The sequence below is a fragment of the Lynx canadensis genome, chromosome D1 (genome assembly GCF_007474595.2).
Source record: "Lynx canadensis isolate LIC74 chromosome D1, mLynCan4.pri.v2, whole genome shotgun sequence".
NCBI classification, from domain to species: Eukaryota; Metazoa; Chordata; class Mammalia; order Carnivora; family Felidae; genus Lynx; species Lynx canadensis.
In genome coordinates, this window is record NC_044312.2 from 106,914,951 (window position 1) to 106,930,594 (window position 15,644).

Here is a 15,644-nt window from a genome sequence, read left to right on the forward strand (position 1 = left end):
ATGAGTTCGAACTCTGCTTCGGACTCTGTGCTGACAGCTCAGAGCCTGGAGCCTGCCTCGGATTCTGTGTCTCCCTCTCTCTCTGCCCCTCCCCCACTCGCATTCTTTCTCTTTCTTTCTCTCTCTCTCTCAAAAATAAATAAACATTAAAAACAATTAAAAAAAAAAAAAAAGGGCTTCGGGAAGTCCCGACAGCTGTGTGTGGGGTGAACTTTCATTCCCTCTCTGCAAGCGTTTAGCCCCCACCCAGGACCTCATTCCTCTGGCTAGCATTCCTCCAACTTCAGCCTGCATCAGAACACCCGGAGGGCTCAATGAAGCACATGGCTAGAGTTTCTGATTCAGTAAATCTGGGGTGACCCTGAGAACCTCTAGTTCTAACAAGGTCCTGGGTGATACTGATGTTACTGGTCAGGACTACTGTGCCTTCAAGGACTAACTCAGGGGGTCTGGGTTGTCCAAACCCTGGCCATTCCAAAGGAAGGTTTGGCCCTTAGCTGGCTCCTGGGAGATCACCCCTAAGCCCTTGGAATATTCTGCCTGGTAAGTGTGTCTTTGCATACCTACGGGCTTTGGGCCTTGTGGTATCAGATTAACCTCTGGAGGGGCTGGGGACTAAGTAACTGGAGTCAGCCATGCTTACACGAGCAGTTTCCAGTAGAAATATTGGACACCGAGGCTCAGGTAGGCTTTCTGGCAAGCAAAACTTCATGTATGTTGTCACATGTGGGCGAATTAAGTGCTGTCCCCATGACTCCACTGGGAGAGGACAACTGGAAGCTTGTCTCTTTTGGATTCAGCCCTATGTACGATTAGCTTTTGCTGATTTTAAGTTATATCATTTAAAAAAAAAAAAGATTTTAAGTAATCTCTATAGCCATTGTGGGGCTTGAACTCCCAACCCCAAGACCAAGAACCAAATGCTTCTCCAACTGAGCCAGCGAGGCGCCCCTAATTTATATCCTTTTTACTATAATAAATTATAACCATGAGTGTAACAGCTTTGCTGAGTTCTGGGTATCTTTCTAGTGAATCCTTGAACCTAAGGGTGGTCTTGAGGACCCCCGGTGGTAACCAGACTTTGAGAACCACTACTCTATGCTGTGGGACTAACCTCTCTGCGCTTCCTTTGTTTTAGGCTTGAGGGCTCCCCTAATCAATGAAATGCCTTAGAACCTGGCCTGAGGGTCACCTTTATGGAGTGCTTTGGCCTGGCGCCCCATCTCCATAGTCCAGGGGTCAGGAGGCTGTGAATTGCCTGGAAGCCTGAGTGTTGCTTGGTAGGGTAACCCTGAATAGTCCTCCTGGGTCACTGGGCCTTGGTCTCCCCATCTATAAATGGGGCTTTGGAGCAGTTCCGCTCTCCCTGGGTGTAACAGGGCCCCCGGAGCAGCCACATATGGCAAAGCTGATAAAAAATATGCTGGGCTATGGGCAAGGGCAGTTTATTTCACCTGGCCTCCCTACTTCCGGTATCCAGGCCTGCCCATTACAGCCCTACTCACCTGAGCCGGGGACCCCAGGGTGCTGGGGCCCACAGGTTTCAGTAGATCCAGCCACTCAGTGCTGCCCCCTCCTGGGACCACCCTCAGGACAGTGGCCCACACTCCATGATCCTTGGGCCCTCCCTGTCCCATTCTGCCCTGGTCTAAGACCAGGCCCTGGATCCACACAGGGAAGTAGGCCCCATTGCGCCCACTAGTCACGTGGCTTTATTCACAGACTCAGCACTTGCTGAGGATGGAAGGAAAGAACATTTGGGGTCAGGCTGGGCCTGGAGATAAGGGCGGCTGGGAGGCCATGCATGGTTGGACTGGGAGCTCACAGGAGAGGACCCGTGGGCCGGGCCAGGCCTGTGCGGGGCAGGCCGGAGGCAGGCAGCATGCGGGAGGCCTGGCTAGAGCTGCTCGGAGCAGATCCATCCAGGTGGTGGCTGTGAGGCAGGGAGGGAGGGACTGAGGGCATAGGTGTGGGGCTGGACAGCAGGGACCCCTGCCCCTCACTCCCAGGGAAACTACACAGTGGGACGATCAGGACTCCCGATGCCTGGTCCTGCGGCTGCCTTGGGACTTGGTGTGTGACTAGCCCATCTGGTCTCTTCTGGTGTCATTGTCCTGCTGATGCTTAGACATTTGCCTTGGGGTGACCCACATAGGGACACTCTGGGGACATTTTCAGGGAGGCTGGACAATCCCGGAGAGTGTGCCTAGGGCCCCGGCAGAGTGGGCTGTGCCTGGGGAGGGGAGGGGGATCCCTGCTCCCCGAGAGAGAGGCAAGCTTGCCATCGCCCCAGGGGGTGCCGTCTCCCACAATCTGGGCCAGCCCCCCCGGGGCCAGAGATGACTGAAATGTAAACCTTCTTTCTCCTGACCCGCCCCACTGGCTCCCTAACAGACTTCCTGCCTGAAGGCAAACAAGGGATCCAAAGCCTGGAGCCTCCTCCCCCAGCCTTCTTCCTGGTGAAGAGCCTATTCCCACCCAGCAGGGAACAGAAAAACCAGTTCCCCGGGTTCATTCCCTGGCTGGAAAGAGCTAAGTTTGGAAAGTTGGCAGGGTCTCTCTGGGCTGTTCAGGAAGGTGACCTAGGGGCCTGCGAAGCCCGGCGAGGGCTGAGCAGGGCCCTGGGTCTGAGGTCGCAGCCCCTGCCCGCTTTCCACCCGGCTCTCCCGGGGACTGGGGTGGCGGGGTGCAGGTGAGGGGCCATCAGCACTGGCGGGAGGGGGTGCGGTGCACGGAACCGGGGCGCTTGGGGATCTTGCGCCAGCGACGCTTGTCCCAGCGGCAGAGCAGCAGCAGGCGGAAGGTGTCCCGGAAGGCTTTGTTGCAGAGTGCGTAGCACATGGGGTTGATGGTGCTGTTGACATAGCACAGCCAGTAGCCCAGCTCCCACAGCGTCTCGGGAACGCAGTTCTTGCAGAAGGTGGATACCAGCACCATGATGTTGTATGGTGTCCAGGTGAGGATGAAGGCCAGCAGAATGGCACTCAGGGTCCGAGCCGCCTTCTTCTCCTTGACCAACGAGAAGGTCTTCCTCTTGGCCAGCTGCTCCTTCCCGCGGGGCTTCTGGCCCTTGCCTGCTCGCTCACGCCCCTTCCGGGTGGGCCTCTTGACCGTATTGGGGGAGCTCCGGGGGGGCTGCTTGGCGGGGGCCTGCGCCTCGGGGTCCACCATGGGCATCTTGATCACCACCTCGGAGCCAGGCTCCTCACCCTCCGAGGACGTGAGGGACTCCATGGAGCCTTCGTCCTCTTCCTCTTCTTCCTTCCAGCTGTAGGCCTGCAGCAGCCTGGGGGCCCGGCAACAGCGACAGCAGCGCCCCGGAGGGGTCTCTGGCGAGCCCTCAGTCCCCCGCTGGGACCGCTCTGAGCTGCTGCTGCTGCCGCCCCCCTTACCGGGCGTCTCAGAGCCCTGCAGGGCCGCCAGCTCCCGGGCCCGGTTCTCCGTCTCCCGGTAGATGCGCCAGTAGAGCGTGCACATGACCGTGACGGGGAGGTAGAAGGCGGCCATGGCTGTGCCAAAGGTGATGATGGGCTGGGAGAGGAACTGGATGTAGCACTGCCCGGCCAGCACCGTCCGCTCCCCTACCAGGTACTGCCAGAAGAGGATGGCTGGGGCCCAGAGGATGAAGGAAACCAGCCAGGCCAGGCCGATCATCAGGGCCGCCCGGCGGGGCGTGCGCTTGGCTCGATAGCTCAGGGGCCGGGTCACGGAGAAGTAGCGGTCGAAACTGATGAGCAGCAGGTTCATGACGGAGGCATTGCTAGCCACATAGTCCAGGGCCAGCCAGAGGTCGCAGGCCAGTGTGCCCAGAGCCCAGTGGCCCATGAGCAGGTACGTGGTATAGAGGTTCATGGAGAAGGTACCGATGATGAGGTCGGCACAGGCCAGGCTGAGCAGGAAGTAGTTGTTGACTGTCTTGAGCTCAGTGTTGACCTTGAAGGAGATGAGGACCAGCAGGTTGCCCGTCACTGTGGCCAGTGACAGGAGGCCTGTGGTGATCCCAATGAAGGCCACTTGCCAGGGACCCTTTCCCGGTGCCAGAACCGTGATGTTGGGGCTGACGGCGGGTGGGGCCGAGGTATTCATGGTGGCCGGGTGGGGCTGGGCGGGCAGCCCCTTTCTCTAGTCACACTACAGGGCTTCCTCAGGGGGAGGTCATCACCTGAAAAGAGAGGACATGGCCTTCGGTTGGGCTGCCGGTCGTCTCTGACAGCTCGGGGTGCAAGGCGCCGGGAACCCAGCCTCTGCCTCCTCAGATCTTTAGGCGAGACAGCCTCCCCTTTGCCCACCAGTGGCCCCACACAGTCATTTATAACGCACCTTCCCAGCCACGACTGGATGTGCCAGCGGCACTGGGGGGAGGGAGCTTGGGATCCAGAGATCAGAGTCCCCCTTCAGACTCCGAGCCTCAATTTTCTCATCGGGAAATTGCTACTAATTCTTGCCTTGCTTAACTCATGTGGCAGGAGTTGGGAGACTCGCTTTGTATGCACTACTGCCAAATTTTCAAAGCACTTCACTCAATTTTATTAAAGCTCTCATTTACCAGGGAGTTACTACCAGCCAGACACAGCACTAAGTGCTTCATTGAATTACCTAATTTAACTGTCGTACATCTCTGGGACGCAGGTCTCTTATGATCCCCATTTCACTGAGGCAACCGTGGCTCTGAGCAGCTACGAAACCTGGCCCCCAGTGACAGAGGAGGTGAGTCTGATTGGGACCTGCTTCTCTTTCTTACTCTGAGCACGTGGAGCGTCAGTGGGATTCTTCCGTCGAATAAGATGGGAAGGCGAGGGAGGAAGATAAGGGGAAAGAGGTGTATGTTAGCGTGTCTGCAGGTTTCCCTGTGCGTGCGTGTGTGTCTGTGTGTGTGCGTGTGACAGAGATAGAGAAAGAGAGAGAGAGAGAAGGAAGGCAGCGTTTGAGGCTGGATCAGATCCTCCATGAGGGCATCCGGGTAAGTTGCGCTGGGCCCGACTGCTCGCCTGGTGGTAAAAAGCCTGGTGTGAAAGCAGACAGCGGGGACGAGGGCCGCAGCTCCCAGGTAGGCAGGGGTCTGGCCCCAGCTGAGGTGTGGGAGGCCCCTTCTATTTCCCTGCTCTGTTCCTGCGTCCAAACTGAGTGGGGAACGGCGAGGGCAAAGGGAAGATCCCCCACATTTTTCTTGAGCCTGGAGTCCAGCCCAGGCACCAAAGGTGGGTAAAGGGAAAACCCTTTCTCAGCAACCTACTGGCTGGGAAGGAGGCCCCCGCAGCTCAGCCGTGGCCTTGCTGCTGTCTGTTTTGGCTGGTTCCTTCCTGTTCTGGGGCTCAGGTGTCCATCTGACCATCGAAGAGCTGGGGTCTCCTCCCACCTGCAGCTGTGGCCTCAGGGACCGTATCATTGGAAAAACTCCAGGGTACCTGGGTGGGTCAGTTGGTTAAGCGTCTGACTTCGGCTCAGGTCACCATCTCTTGGTTTGTGGGTTCGCGCCCTGCATCGGCCTCTCTGCTGTCAGTGCGGAGCCTGCTTCGGATCCCATCTCCCTCACTTTCTCCACCCCTCCCCTGCGCATGCGCTCCATCCCTCTCTCAAAAATAAACAAACATTAAAAAAAAAAAAAAACAAAGAAAAGAAAAATTCCAAGGGAGAGATGTTGGGCAAGGGCCCACCAAGCCCTGGTGCTCCTCAGGACCTGGTCTGTGACAGAGAGACTAGTGTGCTGTGCCTGTGAGGAGGTTGATGCACGATAGGTGGCCTTGGCGGGGGGGCGCTGTGACAGTGAGGTCATCTTCACTGGTCACGGTAAACCGGTGTGTGAGAGGGACTCTCAGGATGGCAGTCTGGAGTGTGACAGAATGAGCGAGAAGGACTGGCTGTCAGTGCGTGCTTGTGTGTCGGGGGCAGTGTCCCCATCAGGGGGACATGGAACATCACAGTGGGAGGGCCTGGACTCTGGAGCTCGATGGCCTGCCTTTGAACCCAGGTAACACCATTTACTGGGTCTGTGATCCCTGCGAGTGGTATCATTGCTAGGTGCCTCGGTTTTTTCAGCTGAAAACCGGGAATGACATCAGCCAATGGGAATGACTAGCCACCAAAGCGAGGAATTATTGTGAGGCTTAAATGGATCCCCAGATGCAGAATGCATGGAATAGGCCTAGCTCACGGTAGGCACTAGATGCCTGTGGACTCTTAGCATGTGCACCCATGAGGGCTCCCCCCATGAGCGTCTGCTTCTTTGATTAAACATCTCTTGGGGCGCCTGGCTGGCTCAGTCAGTAGAACATGTGGCTCTTGATCTCGGGGTCATGAGTTTGAGCCCCACGTTGGGCATAGAGATTACTTAAATAAATAAACAAATTCTAGGGGCGCCTTAATGGCTCCATCAGTCAGCATCCAACTCTTGGTTTTGGCTCAAGTCATGATCTCACAGTTCGTGGGATCGAGCCCTGAGTTAGGTTATGTGCTGACAGCACAGAGCCTGCTAAGATTCTCTCTCTCTCTCTCTCTCTCTCTCTCTGGCTGCCCCTCCCCGCCTTTCCATCTCTCTCAAAATAAATAAGTAAACTGAAAAAAATTAAAAAAAATTCTAATACTATGACAACAGCAACTGATAATGATAGTGACCCCTGCTGTTTAGTGCTCCCTGAGGGGCAGTCCCCGCTCAAAGTGCTCCTGTGCATTATTGCATTTAATCTTAACAGGGAACCTATGGCCTGGGGTTTGCTCTTCTCTCCATTTCACAGATGAAGAAATTGAGGCTGAGAAAAGCAAGAGAACTGGTACAAGGTCACACAGGCAGGAACCAAGATTTGAGCCTAAGCAGCTTGTTCCAATGAAACATTATTTATAAAAACTGATGACTGGGGGCACCTGGGTGGTGTGTCAGTTGAGTGTCTGACTTCAGCTCAGGCCACGATCTCGTGGTTCGTGAGTTCAAGCCCTGTGTCGGGATCTCTGCTGACAGCTCAGAGCCTGGAGCCTGCTTCGGATTCTGTGTCTCCTTCTGTCTCGGTCCCAACCCCACTTGTATTCTGTCTCTCTTTCTCTCAAAAATAAAGAAAACATTAAAAAAATAAAAACTGATGGCTGGCCTGGAGGTCACAGTTTGCCAATTAAAAATTTTTTTTTTTAATGTTTATTTTTGAGAGAGACAGAGAATGCGAGTGGGTTAGGGGCAGAGAGAGGGAGACACAGAATTCGAATCATGCTCCAGGCTCTGAGCTGTCAGCACAGAGGCCGACGTGGGGCTCGAACTCACGAGCTGTGAGATCATGACCTGAGCTGAAGTCGGACGCTCAACCGACTGAGCCACCCAGGTGCCCCGCTAATTAAAATTTTATTCTTTAAATTTTATGTATGTATGTATGTATTTATTTATTTATCTCTACATCCAACATGGGGCTCAAACTCACAATCCTGAGATCAAGAGTCGTATGCTCTACTGACTGAGGTGGCAAGGAGCCCTGCCAATTTGAATTTTATTTTATTTTATTTTACTTTATTTTATTTTATTTTTTTAAGAAAGCTTTACGCCCAAGGTGAAGCTTGAACTCATGACCCTGGGATCAAGAGTTGGACACTGTACCGACTGAGACAGCCAAGCATCCCTTGAATTAAAAAAATTTTTTTTTTAATGTTTATTTTTGAGAAAGGGAGAGAGAGAGACAGAGCACGAGTGAGGAGGGGCAGAGAAAAAAGGGAGACACAGAATCTGAAGCAGGCTTCAGGCTCTGAGCTGTCAGCACAGAGCCCCACGTAGGGCTTGAACCAACAAACTGTGAGATCGTGACCTGAGTGGAAGTCGGATGCTTAGACGACTGAGCCTCCCAGGTGCTCCTGAATTTTAAAAGTACTATGCTAAAATATTATTTGTCTTGCTTACTGAGTCCTGCTGCACCTTTTTCCTGCACCCAAAGTCAGGTGCTGGGCTGGACGCCGGGATAGGACTGTGCACGCAGGGGCTTTCCCTGGTAAGGCGCTGGTGAATGTCACCTGGCAGGTTGTCCTGCGCAACTCCTGTCCCTCTGATCTGAACTCAGTGCTATTTAGTTCCCATTGCACAAATGGAGCAACTGAGGCCTAGAGAAAAGGGGAAAGGCGGCATTGTGTAGCCCAAAGTCTCCTGGCTCCTAGCCTGAGCGCTGCCTCCCTTCCCCGACCCCTCAAACTCCGGTGCTTTGGGGCAGCTATGTAGCCCCCACTGGTGCCCTGGGCCACTACCTGAAAAGGCTGAGTCAGACAAGAGGAGCTTGCTGGCCTCAGAGGCTGTACCTCAGAGCTGCAGGGGCCTCCCGTCTGCCTGGGCACGGCGCAGCCTTCAACACTGTGACAAGCCCTCCACTGTGTTGGATTTGGTCCTACAGCACAGCAGGTCTAGCCCTGGGGGGAGCTGAGACAATTTTGCCTTGGTTGCAAAATTTGAGGTGCCCTCAGACTCATTGATCAAGAAAACAATATTTTAACACAATATTTAAAGGCCTGGGGCGCCTGGATGGCTCAGTCGGTTACGCATCTGACTTTGGTTCAGGTCATGATCTCACAGTTTGTGCGTGCTAGCCCCGCGTTGGGCTCTGTGCTGACAGCTCAGAGCCTGGAGCCTGTTTCAGATTCTGTGTCTTCTTCTTTCTCTGCCCCTCCCCCACTTATGCTCTGTCTCTCAAAAATAAATAAATGTAAACAGAAAATTAAACAAAAAGAAAAGGAAATTGGTGGAAAAACCCATCATGAACAAAATTCGATTTTATTTTTATTTTGTTTAAATTTTATTTTTATTTTTTATTATTATTTTTTTTATTTTATTATTTTTTTATTTTTTATTAAATTTTTTTTTTCTAACGTTTATTTATTTTTTTGGGGACAGAGAGAGACAGAGCATGAACGGGGGAGGGGCAGAGAGAGAGGGAGACACAGAATCGGAAACAAGCTCCAGGCTCTGAGCCATCAGCCCAGAGCCTGACGCGGGGCTCGAACTCACGGGCCGCAAGATCGTGACCTGGCTGAAGTCGGACGCTTAACCGACTGCGCCACCCAGGCGCCCCTATTTTTTATTATTTTTTAATGTTTATTTAAAAATTTTTTTTAAAGTTTATTTTTGAGAGAGGGAGAGAGACACACAGACAGAGTGCGAGTGGGGGAGGGGCAGAGAGAGAGGGAAACACAGAATCCAAAGCAGGCTCCAGGCCCAGAGCTGTCAGCACAGAGCCCAACGCGGGGCTCGAACTCATGAACTGCGAGATCATGACCTGAACTGAAGTCAGATGCTTAACCAGCTGAGCCACCCAGGCACCCCACTGTTTATTTATATTTGAGAGAGAGAGAGAGAGTGAGCTGTGGAGGGGCAGAGAGAGACAGAGAGAGAGAGAGACAGGATCTCAAGCAGGCTCTGAGCTGTGTGCACAGAGCCCAATGTGGGGCTCGAACTTGCAAACAGGGAGATCATATCCTTAACCACCTGACCCACCTAGGTGCCCCTGAGCCAAATTTTAAACAAAGGCAGGATCTAACCCTGCACTTAACACAAAACAATCCTATCACCCATGACTCACCCTAATCCTGGCCTTGGTTCCAGTGAAACTTTATTTACAAAAACAGACGGCCAGCCTCTGGGCTGTAGTTTGTTGCTTTTTTTTTTGCCACTTGAATTTTTAAAATGTTACAATATTATTTACCTTGATTAGTGAGTTATTTTGTGTGTCCTCCCTCAAAACTGTCTCTCTCTAGCCATCTGATCACTAGCAATCATTTAACCTTTCTTTCCCTGGCCACCCTGCATTTGCCAGCTGATGGGGCTGACAGCATCCCAAGTGCCTCTCTGTTATTACTCCTGACTCCTTATTCTGAGCCACAGCCCAGCCACCTCTTGCTGTGCCCTTTGGCCTTCCAGATCCAGGCATAGCCCCTCTCTCAGCCCCAGATTACTCATTTGTTTGTTCTCTTTCTTTCTTTTTAAATTTATTATTTATTTACAAAATTTATGTTTACTTACTTATTTTGAGAGAGAGAGAGAGCACAAGCGGAGGAGGGGCAGAGAAAGAGGGAGACACAAGCAGCAGGGGCACCGTCAGCGCTTAGCCCAGTGCGGGGCTGGAACTCACGGAGTGCAAGATCATGACCCGAGCCGAGATCAAGAGTTGGGCGCTTAACCGACTGAGTTACCCAGGCGCCCCTAGTTTTTATTGTTTAAAGTAAGCTCTACGCCCAACGTAGGGCTCGAATTCACAAGCCTGAAATCAAGAATCACATGCTCCACCAGCCAGGTGTCCCTCACAGTGCTCATTTGCACAGTAGAGGAGCTGACCCCGCCTGGCATGTGGGGAGATTTTACAGGGTCCTGAAATCGACATCTCAAGACTCTGATCAGAAAGGACCCACGTCCTTGAGTGGAGGCTGTAGAGGCTGAAGGCTCACTTAGGTTCTTCCAGTTGGGGCTGGAATCACATTTACTTGTGGCTGAAACATGGCAACCTCTGACCCTCACAAGCTCTTGTTAAAGCTAGCTATAGCTTTGATGAGTTTTAAAAACGCTTTCACGATGGGGGAACTATGAGAAATGATCCTTAGAAGTGAGGAGGCTGGCTGGCAGTCCCGCTCCTTAATGGCTGGAAGTCCCTCCCACCTGCTCATTTTAATAGCCACATTGATGGGGCACCTGGCTGGCTCAGCTGCAGGAGCCTGTGACTCCTGATCTTTGGGTCATGAGTTCAGGCCCCATATTGGGTGTAGAGAGCGCTTAAATAAATTAAAAAAACTTGGGAAAAAATAGCCACACTGATAGACCACCATAATTAATCACCTCTTGCATGCCAGGCCCTTGATGTATGATATCATTTCCTTTAATCCATAGGGCACCCCGACGAGGGTTCTTATCCCTATTTCACAGATGAAGACACTGAGGTTCAGGGGACTAAGTGACTTGCTGATGGTCTCACAGGAAGCAGTGGAGCTGGGATTCTGCCCCTTGACCTGTGGGCTCCAGGGCCTGAATTCTTTCCACTTAGTGGACTCCTCTACGCCCCACTTACCAACTGAAGGGCCTAAGGCCTCCCATCTGGGACAACTGGGGGAAGGAGAAGGGTAGCAGTTCTGCGGAACTAGACCCCGATTCTTGCCACTCCCTGGATCTTCTGAGCCCCTGAGCCCAAGAGCAGAGCCGTCAATAACTCCGCCTTTCCTCCACAATCAGAAGCAAGGGTCTGCCCCCAAACCTCTCTTGGACAGTGATTTGCTCAAGAGAACATTCCTGGAGGCCTCCTCCAATCCCTGCTGTGTGATCTTGGGGAAGTCACTTCCCACCCTGGTCATCTGTAGGATGACTGTTTGTGTGCGAGGGTGTGTGCATTGCTGAGTGAGAATAGGAAATGGTGGGGGTGAGTCTGTAGCTTTGTGGAGATGGGTTGGGACTCATCCTCTGAGGGTGTCATGTCTGGGGCACCGGAAGGGGGCAAGGAAGCAGGGAGGTGCTTTTTTCTCAGGACCGTGGCCTCCTGATAAAGGTTGTTGGGAGCTTTTAATAATATTATTAATATTATCATAGCAACTGATATTTGCTGACTGCTTACCATATACCAGACATGGCTCTAAAGATTATATTCAGGATTTAATTGACCTGTTACTACTCCTTGTGAAGCAGGTTTTATTATCCTCAATTTGCAGAAGGGGCAACCAAGGCTCTGAGACTGTAAGGACCTTACAGCTCATCAACGATGCAACCAGGATTTAGACCCAGGCAGTTTGCTTCCAAGACTAACCTCTTGGACCCCTGCCTACTCTAAACTGCCCTTGTGGGAATCGTGAACTCGACAGCCTCCTCGCCCACCTTGACTGGCTTGGCCACAGTCTGAGTCAGTGAGGGAATCAGTCCTTCCTTTAGAATCTAGCCTGTGTGTGTGTGTGTGTGTGTGTGTGTGTGTGTGTGTGACAGTGTCTGTTGTCCATCTGCGTGATGTATGATGACAGCGCTGTGGGAAGGGGGAGGTCTAGCCATCGCTCTCAGAGAGGCAGGGTAGCGGGTGTGTCTGCCTCATTCGCTGCTTTATCCCAGTGTTTGGCACATGGAGTTGCTCAACAAATATTTGTGGAATAAATACATGAATATGTATATAAGGTCCTCCTGTTTGACTTCAGGCTCAGGGGCATGAGGATGAATCCACAGCGGTCAGGCTCCAGAGCACGGGCCCCTCATCTGTAAAATGGACGAAGGGATCCCTGATGCACCTGCTGCGGGGAAGCAGCGTGAGGTGACAGGACAGGCACGGCTGTGGGTTGCGGCCTGTTAATGTTGGGAGAGGAAAAAGTCAGCCTGGGCTCAAAGAGTTAAGGGATGAGGTCAGAGCCTCTAGAACAGCTGCCCAGACTGTTGACCGCCAGAGCCTTGGACCAATCCCCAGGGGCTGGGGATCTGGCTGGCGAGAGGAAAGGGGAGGTCAGGAGCGATTGATGGGGAGAGGGATTCCTGAACACTTGGGCTTCCCGACTCTTACCACTGGCCAAGTTGTAGAGAAGGGGAGACAGAGAATGAGAGGGTGCTAGGGAAGAGATTCAGGAGGGAGGCATGAAGCCATCTTGTGATTCTGGGCCGGGAAGCTGGCAGAGCCCTGACTGGAGAGAACGGGTAATACTGGGGAGAAGGAGACACGAGGTGGGGCCTGTGGGGCTAGGCTTCTGGGATTTCACATGTGCTGTGAAGAGGGTTCCTTCTGGCTAGATCTCCTGACCGGTCCCTTCTGCTGGAGAAGCCAGCCTGTCCGAGGTGGCTCTCTCCCCCTGGGTTAACTTTTCTCTGAAGGTAGCTCTCGACCCGTTACAGGTGCACAGATTCCTACTTCTGATGCCTGGCCTCGGGAATCAGGGGCAAACAAATACAATTTACCACATTTTCAGGCTCAACAGTCACTGGAGTGCCAAATGGTCCTGGGGAGGGCAGCAGCCATCAGTTAAATGCTCATAAATGCGCTGCTGAGCCGGAAGAGGAGCGTCAGCCCTGGAACCACTGCCAAATACACTCACTGCTGATGGACTTTAACCAGTTGCCCGACTTTAGCCAAACCATGGCCAGAGCCAGACAGTCAGCAGGCTGGGCCCTCGACGTCACTTTGCCAAGGTAGCATCAGAAGTGCTCCACCCCTCATCACTTGCCCCCTGCTCTTCAATCCTTGCGTTCTCCTCCCCATTTCCTTTCTTCTCTCTCCCTCCCTCCCCCATCCTTCTAAGCATCACCATGGCATCACAGCAGAGCAGAAACCCAGCAAGATATTCACCCACCTCTCCCCGCCCGCCCTCCCCTCCAGAGCCCAAGCTCCTGCCTCATAGAGCTTGCTGCTTCCCCACCCCGTTGTCTTGCTCAGGGAGTGGGAGTGCAGTGCTGCGCTGAGGGCAAGGAAAAGGGGTCCCGGCCCAAGAGGACCCCTACATATCCTCTCTGTGACCATAAGCATGTCCCTTCTCCTTTCTCAGCCTCAGTCTCTCTGTCTGTTCCAATGGGGAGGCTCCTTTTTAGGGCTGACGTGACCTCTGCCTAAACCCTTCTTGACACTCTGGACTCCTCTCTGCACTTTGGGATCTGGTTCTCAGATCTCCAGGCCCCAGAGTCACATCTTCTGCAGCCCCATCTCGCCAGCCCCTCCCCTGCCTGCTGTATCGCAGCGGCGATCACGGTGTGCCTAGTGGCTGAGGTCAGGGGGCAGAGAGCTAACTCTTATCTGACAGCTCAGTGAGCAGCTGATTACTCAAGGACAGGAGACTGTCCGGCTCTAGGAGACAATCAGACTCCTTCCGGCCAGTTGGGTGGAGGGGGAGGGTGGTGTTGGGTCAGCCTGGGTGGAGCTGTGGGTATGTTTTGTGGCAGGAGGTGAACCCTTCTCAGTAGCACCGATAACCCCTAAGCAGCACTTGTCTGAATGGCCCAGGGAGAGCTGACCACCCCCTCCGCAGGGGTGAGTCTGCAAGAATCAGAGCTCGTGGCCTCCAGCCCATCACTACATTGTGGAGTCTGGGGGTCCTGGGATGGGTGCCTGCATGGGTGCCCATTAGTATTCATGCATTACCAGGACACGGGACTGAGACCTGCTCCTACGGGAGCCCAAGATACCGTGGACACAGAGAGGGCCCTCTGGGCCCTTGCACATGTCAGGGCCACGTTCCCTGGCTGGAATGGCCTTCCATGTGCCCATCTGTTCCCCGAGAGCCCTGGGGCTCTTGGTCTGGTCTCCTGCTAGCTTCTGGCCTAACACCCACCTTGGCATCCAGCTTGTCCGTGTGGCCAGCAACCTGGTTCAGTCCATCTTGGGGGGGCTGAAGGTGGATGGGGGTGGTGGGATTCAGGGTTCCCTGAGGGAGAAGAGGAGGAGGTTCTGGGACTTGGCACCCCAATGTCGGGGGTGGGGGTCAACCTCCCGCGGGATGCTGGTGGCAAGGACGGCCCTCTGGTCCCCTGACCTTTCCACTCTGTCCCTGGGATTCTGGGGCCTCTGCCCGCTACATGGTAGCCTAATCCCTCTGGGCTCCGGGTCCAGTTTCCTAAGGGGGGGGTCTCCATCTCCTCTGCCAGCTGAACCCCAGAAAAACATCAGGTGTATCTGCTCAAAGCCAGGAGACGGGGTGTTTGGAGTCGCCAACGTCCAATGCTACACGGCCCCCGTGGCCTCTAGACCCCTCCTTGGCCCCCTCCGCTCTCTGGGGTTCATCCCCATTTCCCCCTAGCCCCGGCTTTGCTCCTAGGACCCTGCTTTTCCCGCCCCCACCTCAGTGGAGCCCCTCCCAAACCCTCCCAAATGTACTCACCATGGGACTGGAGAGGGGTCTGTAGGGTCCTCAGCCCCACTGCCTCCCCGGGGGCCGGCGGCGTCTCCAGGGACCCAAACACCTGGCTCCCGGGGGGAGCTGCGCCCTGTGCTGGCAGCCGGAGAGGCACAGCCAGTGATTGGCATGTCCCACCCCCTGGCACGCCAGCCGGGGGGGGGGGAGGGAGGAGAGGAAAGAGAGGGAGGGAGGAAAGGGAGAAAAGGAAGGGAGGGGGAGCTGGAGGGAAGCCTCAGGCAGCGTCTGGGGTTGGACTAGGCTCCTGGAGGGTGCCCCCCTCCTCCACTAGGGCACCTCATTCGAGCCCCGAGAGGGAGGGCGTAGGACACGGGAAAAAGGAGCCCAGGAAGGCTAAAAGTCCAGAACGGGAGAGAAGGCGGATACAGGGAGACAAACACCCACACCCACTGCACACAGACTCAGCGGCACACACACACACACACACCCTCACAAAGGCACACTGTTTCCCGGGGCTCCTTCCCCCACCCATCACTCGAGCCCCCAACCTGTGCGCACCCTGCCCCGACACACACTCCCCGGCATTCACATGCCTGCTTCCCTCACACACTCGCCCTGCCCCCTGCACATGCCCACGCGCCCACCCACCCACCCACCCAGCCCCACACCCTGCTCTTCCTCCCTGCTGCGAAGGAGCTAGATTCCTTCTGTTTGGAAATGACACATTGGGCCTCACGTGAGAGGCTCCAACTTGGAACAGACCCAGAGGGCTGGCGCACCGCCCCAGGGGCTGGGCAGACGTGGCCGCGTGCTGGGCTGCGTGCTTCTGCGTCTGTCCACGCTGCACGGCCCGGGTGTGAGGGTATATGGGGGTCTGGATGGCAGGGATGGGGGGGGGGGCG

General features: G+C 54.4%; 1 protein-coding gene across 2 annotated transcripts; it reads right to left on the reverse strand.

Annotated features, from left to right (window-relative positions):
- Window positions 1–936: 936 nt before the first annotated feature.
- CHRM1 (cholinergic receptor muscarinic 1) lies at window positions 937–15,369 on the reverse strand. Of its 2 annotated transcripts, XM_030333305.1 has the most exons (3): window positions 14,767–15,369; window positions 14,221–14,313; window positions 937–4,162 (listed from the first exon to the last, which is right to left on the reverse strand). In XM_030333305.1, the coding sequence occupies exon 3, from the start codon at window positions 4,084–4,086 to the stop codon at window positions 2,704–2,706; it is 1,383 nt and encodes a 460-aa protein (XP_030189165.1). In that variant the 5' UTR covers window positions 4,087–4,162; window positions 14,221–14,313; window positions 14,767–15,369; the 3' UTR covers window positions 937–2,703. The 2 variants fall into 2 exon arrangements, with proteins under 2 accessions (XP_030189165.1, XP_030189166.1); XM_030333306.1 differs by lacking the exon at window positions 14,221–14,313.
- Between the last annotated feature and the right edge of the window lie 275 nt (window positions 15,370–15,644).